Here is a 9,877-nt window from a genome sequence, read left to right on the forward strand (position 1 = left end):
TCACATTATTTTTATTCAGTGAGACGATGTGCGGGGCTAAACGAAGAGTCAGTAAAGACGAGAGCAGAGAGGAAACGAGATGCTTTGTGCTGGTGAAGCTGCGGTGAAGATGGAGACTGTCCACATGTCGTAAAGGACTTGTTGCTGTTTCATGCAAACTGATCAGAGATCATTCAGATACATAAAAGCTTAAATCTGGACTTCAGTTTGTCCTGTCTACTGTCTCCACTGTGTTGAGCTTTGGGTCTTTCTGTTAGCTTTATTGCTCCTCTGAAGTAAAGGCTTCTTATGGAAATCAACAGGGGTCTTCACTCCTCACTCTAAGTTGTGCAGATCCCATAAAGCAGCAGCTGTGGGTCCACAAACGCCCTCCAGACATCCACTGCAGCTCTTCAAGTGTTTCTGATTCGGTAAAAACTTTTGGTATTTCAGTCTGAAAGGGGGTCTGATTGTGTGCTGCCTTTAAGATCTGATCCTTTGAGCTGTTTGTTTGCGTGAGCTTCAGTTTGGGGTCATTTTATGCTCATTTCAAGCTTCCCTTTGTGTCCGTGCTGCTCATATGAATGAGCACTGTGCAGTTTGGAGTTGAAACACTAGGTGGCGCTGTGGTGACATGTGTGCACCTCATTTCATTTGTTCCATTTCCAGTTCCATTTGGAAAAAAAAGCCCAAAGCAGCAAAAATCAGATTAAAATGCAGATATTTGGTGCAAAGTTCTGCATTAATCTGACAGCTCAGCTCTCTCACTCTGTGGTTTTCAGAGCTCTGATATTTAACTGATCAGCGTTATTAAGATTTTTAAGTTAAAACTCTTCACTCAAACATGTCGTCTAATATGAATTTTATTGATATTTGAATAATCAGCTTGTTACACAGTAATAATAATCCGTGTAACCAGGTGAGTCTCCATGTTTTGACCTCATGGCGTTATGGACAGAATTTTACACAAACACATGATGAGCAGTCGCCGTGACTCTTAGAAGAGCGATGAGCAGCTGATCCCAGAGCAGCAGAAGAACTGATCCGACAAAGTCCCTCCTGTTCCTCCTCCTCCAGCTCTGCCCTCCTTCATGCTGAATTATAAAAATGAAGGGACGTTTGATAAAATGCAGGTGAAGGTGATCACAAGCAGCAGATGTCAAACTAAACTACGTGAAACATTCCCACTTCCTGTGTGGACAGGAAGTTAAAAGATGTTGCTGAGAAGGTCGTTAAAATGACCTGCAGTAACAGCACATGTGGTAGATGATTTCCTGAGCACCTGCTGTGATCACACTGGACCAATAAAAGATGACATGTCCTTGAACCACGTGACACGATAATACCTGGTCCCCACACATTCTGTACGCTCGTCACATCGCCAGGAGCACAGCAGACAAACGGGTCTGTGGACATTGTTTGGCTGAATTTGTGCAGCTGCTGTCTGCGAGGCTCAGATAGCATCATTCCTCAGCAGTGAGGGGCCTCTTCCCCCGGCCCCCGGCCCTCAGCTTAGACAGGGATGCATCGAGTGTGAGGAAGCTCCTGTGTTTTCCTGTGGCTTTCGTTCCTGCGGCTCTGTATCAGTCCCTCTATCCGTGTCTCCATTTCCCGTCCCATCCTCTATATTTAGCTGGCATGTGACCCGGCTGCTGCAGACTGAACCCTGCGCTGCACATTATCAAAACAAGAGGCTAATCCTGTCCAACAGGTGCTCCACACACACACACACACACACACTGAACCTGTCTATTTCCCACACACACACACACACTCAGCTTGACGTGGCACTGTCGCCAGGGGAGGCCGAGGGTCACGCCACTTTCCAAAACCAGCCTGAGAACGCTGGAGGTCAAATGTCGGCGCGGAATGATGAAAAGGTCGACGGCAGCGTTTCTGCTGCGTCCGTCAGGCCTCCCAGACTTTTCCCCAGAGAGAAGATCTGCTCACAAGCTTTAGTTTACCAACAGTACAAATACAGCAATGTCAAAACACAGTCAAATTCTACTTCAGTAAAAGTACTCTCTGCAAAATGTACTTAAAGTATCAAAGTAAAAGTACTTGGCCCCTGTGACTGATAAGTTCAGACATGATTAGTTTGTTCACACTGAAGCATTGATGTAGAGCAGCATGTTACTGGTGGAGCTGCTGCAGGTGGAGCCACTTTACACGACTTCATATACAGGTAGCTAGTTTAGGCCAGAGGGGCCCGACCCCCAGGGGGTCACCTGTTCAATCTGAGGGCAAAGAAGAAGAAATCTTTTGTGATTTTCTCTTATATTTGCTTTTCTGTAAAATAATTTTACCACTTTACACTAAAGAAAACAATCCTTGAAATGATCCGGGCCCTCAGCTCACACTGCTTTCTCTAGTTTTGTATTTTTAGGATAATAAAGTTTTTTAAAGTACAATATTACTGTAATCTGCAAAGTAACGAGCTGTCAGATACAGCGAATGTAGTGAAGTATAATATCTCTTTCTAACATGGAGTAACAGTAAATGGAAACACTCAAGTAACGTACAAATACCTCAAAATTGTACTTCAGTACAATAGTTGAGTGAATGTACTTCAGTTGTTACTTCCTACCACTGCGTCACTTCCTGTCCTGCTGACTGAGCAGCTGTGGGTTCTCAACGCACTTGGCTGGATGCTGAGAACCAAACATAAATAAAGCACTTGACCAGAGCGGCGGCGGTGGAGCTCGACCGCCTCTTTAGCTCGATGCGTCGCAGTGAGCCGATGGCGCCCGTCACACCTCCACACCTTGTCCTCACACCACCTGATGGTGTTCGCTGTACTGTGAGGGACTGTTGGGGCTCCTGGTGAACGCGTCTGAGCCTGAGCCGTTGGATGTGACCTCCACACAAGGCGGGCCGTGGGGGCCGTGGGGGCCGTGGGGGCCGTGGGGGCCGCAGGACGGCAGCTCTGCCCTGTTCTGCTCCGCCGCTGCAGGGTGGACGACAGTCTCCACCCGGCTGGCTCGGTATATGCTCACCTGAAAATGGAGACGGTGAGTTTATACGTAGATTCAATTCCCAGTTTTCTTTAAATGTCTTCAATGAATTCTGTATTATTATTATTATTATTATTATTATTATTATTATTATTATTATTATTATTGCTGTGTGTATTGATTTTGGGTCAGGACAGCGATAACTGAGCCTTTTCTCATCATTCACAGCAGTGACGTGCTAATGTTTGTAGCTTATGTTGAAACGCGCTAACACTCAGTGTAATCCATTCCTTCCTCCTTTGTTTACATTCCTGTTCACAGAGGTTCGTCCCTGGCACCTCCTTCCTGATGACATCACGGCGGTCGAAAAAGATGGCGAGGTATGTTTAACTACGGTCTGTCGTGCTCTCGACCAAGCAAGAATTTCTGACGCTGCTCTCGTCTAATCTGACACAGTGACCATCTGAGCAGGCAGAAACATGGTGCAGTCTGAACCCGGCGTCACGCACCTGTGTGTGCAGGTAGCGCCGGGATTTGAGCTCGAGCTCCTCCTTGGCGACAGTGGGAGCACAGCAGGAAAACACCTGCTGGAAACCTGCTCTGAACCTGCCGGGCGGACGACAAATATTTCACAACAGGATGGATTAAAGAGGCATTATATACGCAGGATTACGACACAAATACAGTAGACCTCCACGCAGCCGGCCAAACGCACACACACACAGCTCGCCATTCTCAGACTGGACTTCCTACCTGCTGTTGAGGCAGTAGTAGATGATCGGGTTGTACATGGTGGAGCTCATGGCCAGCCACATGACGGCCAGGTAGACCTGCTGGATGTAGCGCTGCTCGAACAGGTCGGGAAAGAACTGGTGCAGTAAGAAGTAGATGTGATAAGGCAGCCAGCAGAGAGCGAAGGTACACACGACCACGATCATCATCTTCACCACCTGACAGACAAACACGGAGGAGGCGACGGCGGCGGCCGCTTTAAAATAATCTTTTCCAATGTTTTTGTTTCCACGTGGGGATTAAAAAACCATTAAATTAAATGATAGTGTTTAGTGATAGTGCATGGCCACACTGAGGAGGCTGCAGTGGTGCGTGTGTGCATGTGTGTGCGTGCGTATGTGTGCGCGTGTGTGCGCGTGTGCTTGCATCACCTTGCGTTTGGCAATAAGCTGCTCTTTGTAGTGTTCGGAGGAGTCTCCAGGAATCTCGCTGGCCCAGAGGCTGACACCCACCGTCGTGTACGCCCATCCCATGATGCAAAGGGGCAGGAAGTAGATCAGCAGTGTCACACACACATGGTATCTGGAAAAGGAGACAAAGAGAAGGAATGTTCGTCAAAGACACAAAGGTCGAGGTGAATGTGTCTCCATCCTGCACTGGATTTGATTCATTTCAATACATGATGATCCTGTTTCTTTTCATCTAGCGCCACCGTCAGGCCAAACGTTTGTCCAGTTTGTCCAACACTTCAGTTTGTCTCCACATTTCCCATCAGCCAGAGCTGTACTTTGTGATTAGATTAGCATGCTAACATGCTACACTAATGTGTCAGTGGTAAACATTGTATGCTAACTGCTAACATCGGCATGTTAACAATGTCATTGTGACCATGGGTGTTAGCATGCTGACATTAGCATTTAGCTCAAAGCAACACTGAGGCTAGGTACAGCTAACACAACTCCAGATTCTCAGCCTTCATCTTTAGTTTCATCATCGCCTCCTGTCAGCTCATGGAAAACATGTTCACATGCACTAATACACACACACTCGCATACACACTCCAACGTGGAAGTAACTTCTCATCTCCTTTTGTGCAAAGAGCCCAGGCCAAAGAAACCGCTGAATTAAAGATGCTTTAATTTGCAGAGAGTGCGAGGGAGGCAGTCAGAGACGGTAATAAGACGTTAATTTTGGAGTCAGATTCATCAAATGCTCTTTTCTCTTTTCTCCTCACACATTTCTAGCAGAAATGGACCGGACGTGAGAACGATCGTCAAAGACGGATTCATCACCTGAACAGGAGTCGCTTCACCTGCGGGGTCTATTTTTTCAGACACTGAATTAATCCATCTAGGAAATGATTATTGCACCAGTTCTGCAGACTGCAGCGTCTCTGAGGCAGCAGCTATCGTGTCCAGCTTGAGACGATGAGATCAAACCTCATTAACCACAAAAAGGTGTGTTGCCGCCACAGGATATATACGTACAAATACAAATACACACACGCATATATATATAATAAGCATGGAATAATACTGGACATCAAATATTTGACATACCAGCTGCCAAAATAACTTAAATAAATAAACAACTTTTGAATGCTGAAGGAGAAGGAGGGCACATTCAGGTTTCACACCATGAACACCAAATCAGTTCAGTACCTCAGTGTGTTGATCTGGACACAAACGTGACTGCGAACGCATCAGCTGGAGGTTTTAGGGCAGTTACTTCCTGTATTTGTTGACAAACAACAGTTGATCCATCTGTAGTCACCAAGACTCTGGGAGTCACTGGTCCCAGCTGTGACTTGTTTCCAGCACATGCAGATCAGTAAAACCAAACCGAAAGCACATTTCTGTTTGTGCCCAGATTAGAAATGAAATACAGCATGTTCATCAGAGACGTTTAGAGGTGTTGTGTTTTTGAACTCAGCTAGCTGCTTCCTCTCCTTCCAGTGTTTTCAATAAGCTAAGCTAACCACATGCTAACTCCAGCTCCATAGTTGAAGCTCTCTCAATGTAACAGGAAAGGTGATGCTGAAGCTTTTTAGCGTCTTTCAGCTCATTGCTTTGTTTTATGACCTGTAGCTCTACTGTTTCAGCCTTGTTTCCAGCGAGGTTTGTAGACACCAGAACAAAGCTAAAAAAGAAAATGCGGGACTTCATCCCGTGACCAGAAACACCACTCCAAATTAATGCTAATGTTGCTCTATGTCCACACTTTACTTCCACTGCATGTGTAAATAAATTAGCTAATTTGCTAACACGTTAGCCACAGTAACCTGTGAGCTTGTTTCTGCTGCCCCCAAGTGGCCAAAAAAATAAAAAATAAAAAATTAATGACTGCAGGTTTAACATACGGACATGAGCGTTTCATCAGTCTTCTCTCACTGTCATTGATCCTTAAAGCTTTAGTATTTAAAGTGTTGAGAGGAATCAGCATCTTTGCCTTCTGCTGGTCCAGGTTTACAGGGGCCTCCTGTTCTGCTTGTTCCTTTCAGGTACTCACATCTTCTTGAAGTCCACGACGGAGTATTCGGGCCAGTCTATGTAGCAGACTGTGCGTCCGGGCAGCTGGGTGGTGGACGAGTAGTAGTACTGAGGGAAGGCGAGAAGCAGAGCCAGCATCCAGATGACACCGATCACCACACGGGTCTCTGTGGAAGTCAGCCTCTGCTTCAGGGGGTGGATGATCGCCATGTATCTGACAAACAGACGCAGAAGAGGTGAACATTTATTTGACTTAACTGTCTAAATAAATTCTGTTTGGTTTGCATGTTTGAGCCCATTAACTACAAACTTTATCATTTACATTACTGCCAATCATTCCAAAGCATGAATTAATTGATGCTTTCCAGGCAGCCATTGATTTCTACTCATTTCACAACAGCATAAAGCTTACTTTAAATCCACAATTAATCATTTGTTATCGCGTGTTATCATGTGTTATCGATCTGTGGATCAATGAGAGACGTCATCTCTGAGTTGCCTTTATGTTGCCTTAATTTTAAAAATGCTTGTCTAATGTTAGCATTTATTGTGCCTCCTGTTGTGATTGTGTCTTGCAATGATTGGCAGCAGTCGAGTCACGAGAATCTTAGCTTTCTAACTGTATAAATCTGTATGAGCGTGAACGTGGCATTTGTGTCAATACACAGGAAGAACAATGAGTGACATGAAATGCTCCTACGGCCCACCGGTGGGCAGTTAGAACAGTAAGGGACCTCTGTGTGAATAAGTCATGTTTTCTGTTATTTTGCAGCCACCTGACACGTTTATTTTCAGACTTCAAAAGAAGATTCCTAATCGTTTTATATGTTTCCGATTATTGTGTCTGTACATTCAACTTTTTTCCTTTAACAAATTTTCTGAGTAGAAGCGAGGATGATTTATTTATTAGCAAATGTTAGCATTCAAACATGCTAAACTGTGATGGTGAACAACATGGTAAACATTATGTCTGCAAAGCATCGCCATGTTAGCACTGTCATCATTAGCATGTTAGCATGTTAGCTTGTTAGCATGTAGCTCAAAGCTGTGTTTAAGTTTACGGTAGAGCTGCTAGCATGCCTGCAGACTCTTGTTTGCTTTTTTCTTTTTCATAACTTTTCACAGAAGTATGAACTGTGAAAAGAAGAATGGCTCTCATACACACATTTATCTCAAGACATACAGTATAGTCCCATAACACAGTCCCTGCAGAAAACACACACCTGTCCAGAGCTATGGCCGTCATGGAGTAAATGCTGGCAAATATGGCGGCAATGGGGAAGAAGTTGTGGAAGCGGCAGTAAACCAAACCAAAGTACCACACGTTGTGAACAGCGTAGGCAAAGTTGATCACTGTATTGAATGCTGACATGCCAGCCTCTGCAAAGGCCAGGTTGACCTGCAGGAGAGAGACACAGCACACAGCAAGCAGAGCTGAACATGTTTCATCATACAAAACATATGAAGAGCTTGGTGTTTGGTTCTAAATTAAACAACAGTATGTACACGATCATTTCCTCTGATTGATCTGAATGATTTGAATGTATTTGTAATAATGTGGAGCTTTGGACTAAACAAATACTGTGAAGGTGTCACTTTGGGCTCATTGTGGCCACATTTCTCACTATTTTCAGAATGTTTCCAAACCAAACGATCGATCGATTCATGGAGAAAATGATCAGCAGTATCGATAATGATCCTAACCGGAGTTTCTGCAGGTTAAATGGAAGACTTTTAAATATCACATAGAGCAGCACCTGTTTGATCATACTGTGAACATGTGATGAACAACATGGCGTAGAATTAAATATTATCATATCACATTCTTTTTTGGTACTTATCAGCAGTATATAATAATAATTCATGATTATTTAATTACTTGTATTTATGCAAAGTGGCAGCAGAAAACAGACGGATGGATCGGCTAAATTAAAATGATTAATGAATTAGTGTTTTATCCATTTTCGACTCTCGCCCACTAAGAGAAGCTGGTGCAGCTGCAGTATTTGCTGTACATGAAGTGTTTTCTGTAGACATGATGGCGCTGACTGAAACTCCACATGAAAAGGACTGAGCTGTCTCCTGCAGCACAATCCACTGTCACAGCCATCCTGCTTTTAGTTTCTAGAAGGAAAACGTCTCCCAGCAGCCTGCAGCCACACACACAAACATCTCTGAACCAAAAAAACATCAAAGGCTTTTGTAAATTAAATGTCAGACTTTTTCATACTGCCGAAGACCTTTTTTAAAGGAAACTGACTTCAGTGCTTTTTAAGACTTTCTTGAGGAGGAAGAGCTGCCTGGGAGACACATTTCAGGGCAAACATCTCCCTTCACAGGAGCACAGGCGCTTATCTTGACCAATAGTAAACATTCAGTTCCAGATACATTTCATTTCAGTGCCAGTCAGTGTTTTTATGAGCCCGTTCTCTAAAGAGCATTGATTTGGCTTTGATTGGTTTCCTAATATTTATGATTTCATTGGATTTGCGTCCTTTTCTGCAAAGGTTTCAAATCAGAGAACTTCAAATTAAACATGTTGTGTTATTGTGTGCAAAAACTGATCTAAACATGCACGTCTGAGGCAGACTGAGAGGGACCGCAACTATATAATCAATAATCAATCAGCCAATCAGAGAGAGTCATCTGTCAGATAAAATGATGTTTCCAGCTTCTCAAATTTGATCATTTGATACTTTTTAATGAAAGTAAAGTGAATATCTTTGGATTTCAGTTGGCTGAACAAAACAAGCAATAAGAGGAGATCATCTGACATTTTCCAAACCCAATCATTCATCAATAGATGCAGGATTAACTGAGTGAGAAATGAGTGTATTTACAGAAATCAATGAGCTGAATCTAACCGGAATAAAGTCAACATGAAAGACTTCGCACCGCTTTCACTTTAATTGATTTGAGATGATGTTTACTTTTTTACTTTAAGAGCACGTAAGTGTTAAAACCCTTCAGTGATTCTGTGCAAAGTGCTGAAAAGAGCTTTTCACTGCAGCAGTCAGAGGTGGAATGGTTGCATTTGTACTTCCTGTGTGGTATTTGTTAGATGTACACTGATGCAGTATCATCCTCTCTGTACTGACAGTCATGAATGCACATGATTCGTGTTTGAGGGGCATCTTCACTTCACATATTTGCTGTTTTTTTGTGGAGACACAAATTAAAGAATCCAAAAGGCAACAGAGAGTTCAAAAGTTTGATCACCTTCTCCAACAAAACCGAACATCCCAGCAGAACCTGGCTTTAACTCTCCTGACGTAACGCTACAGTCAACGCGCTGAACTTACCAGAAAGTAATTGGTGACGGTCCTCATGCGTTTGTGCGCCAGGATAATCCAGATGACCACCATGTTACCCACCACAGACACCGCGACGATGCTGCAGTAAGCGACAGCCCACAGTGTGATCTGCCACACCGGCTGGATGAACTGGTTGAAGCCGTCGCTGCAGTTCACGGACACGTTTGTCCCGTTAGTGCCGTTAAAATCCGTGGCGTCGTAGAGAGAGTCCATCTTCTGTGCATCGGCCTGTTTGGTGGGTTGGATGTTAAAAACAGATGAGTGTCCTGTTACTGGAGCAGATTCCTCTCTAGGAGGTTGAGGAGCAGCGCTTGTGAAAATGGAAAACGCGCAGTTCTCTCATTTTCTGCGGTGGAACGGTCTTTACGCACCGCGATGCCGCGCGCTCCGGAGGACATCACCGCACCAA

The 9,877-nt window shown here is 44.2% G+C and overlaps 1 protein-coding gene across 1 annotated transcript; it reads right to left on the reverse strand.

Annotated features, from left to right (window-relative positions):
• Positions 1-3,682: 3,682 nt before the first annotated feature.
• On the reverse strand, positions 3,683-9,877 carry tacr1b (tachykinin receptor 1b). The gene is made up of 5 exons (XM_076757620.1): positions 9,457-9,877; positions 7,378-7,553; positions 6,174-6,368; positions 4,097-4,247; positions 3,683-3,883 (listed from the first exon to the last, which is right to left on the reverse strand). The coding sequence occupies exons 1-5, from the start codon at positions 9,679-9,681 to the stop codon at positions 3,683-3,685; spliced, it is 948 nt and encodes a 315-aa protein (XP_076613735.1). The 5' UTR covers positions 9,682-9,877.

The sequence above is a fragment of the Chaetodon auriga genome, chromosome 19, assembly GCF_051107435.1.
Source record: "Chaetodon auriga isolate fChaAug3 chromosome 19, fChaAug3.hap1, whole genome shotgun sequence".
Classification (NCBI taxonomy): Eukaryota; Metazoa; Chordata; class Actinopteri; order Chaetodontiformes; family Chaetodontidae; genus Chaetodon; species Chaetodon auriga.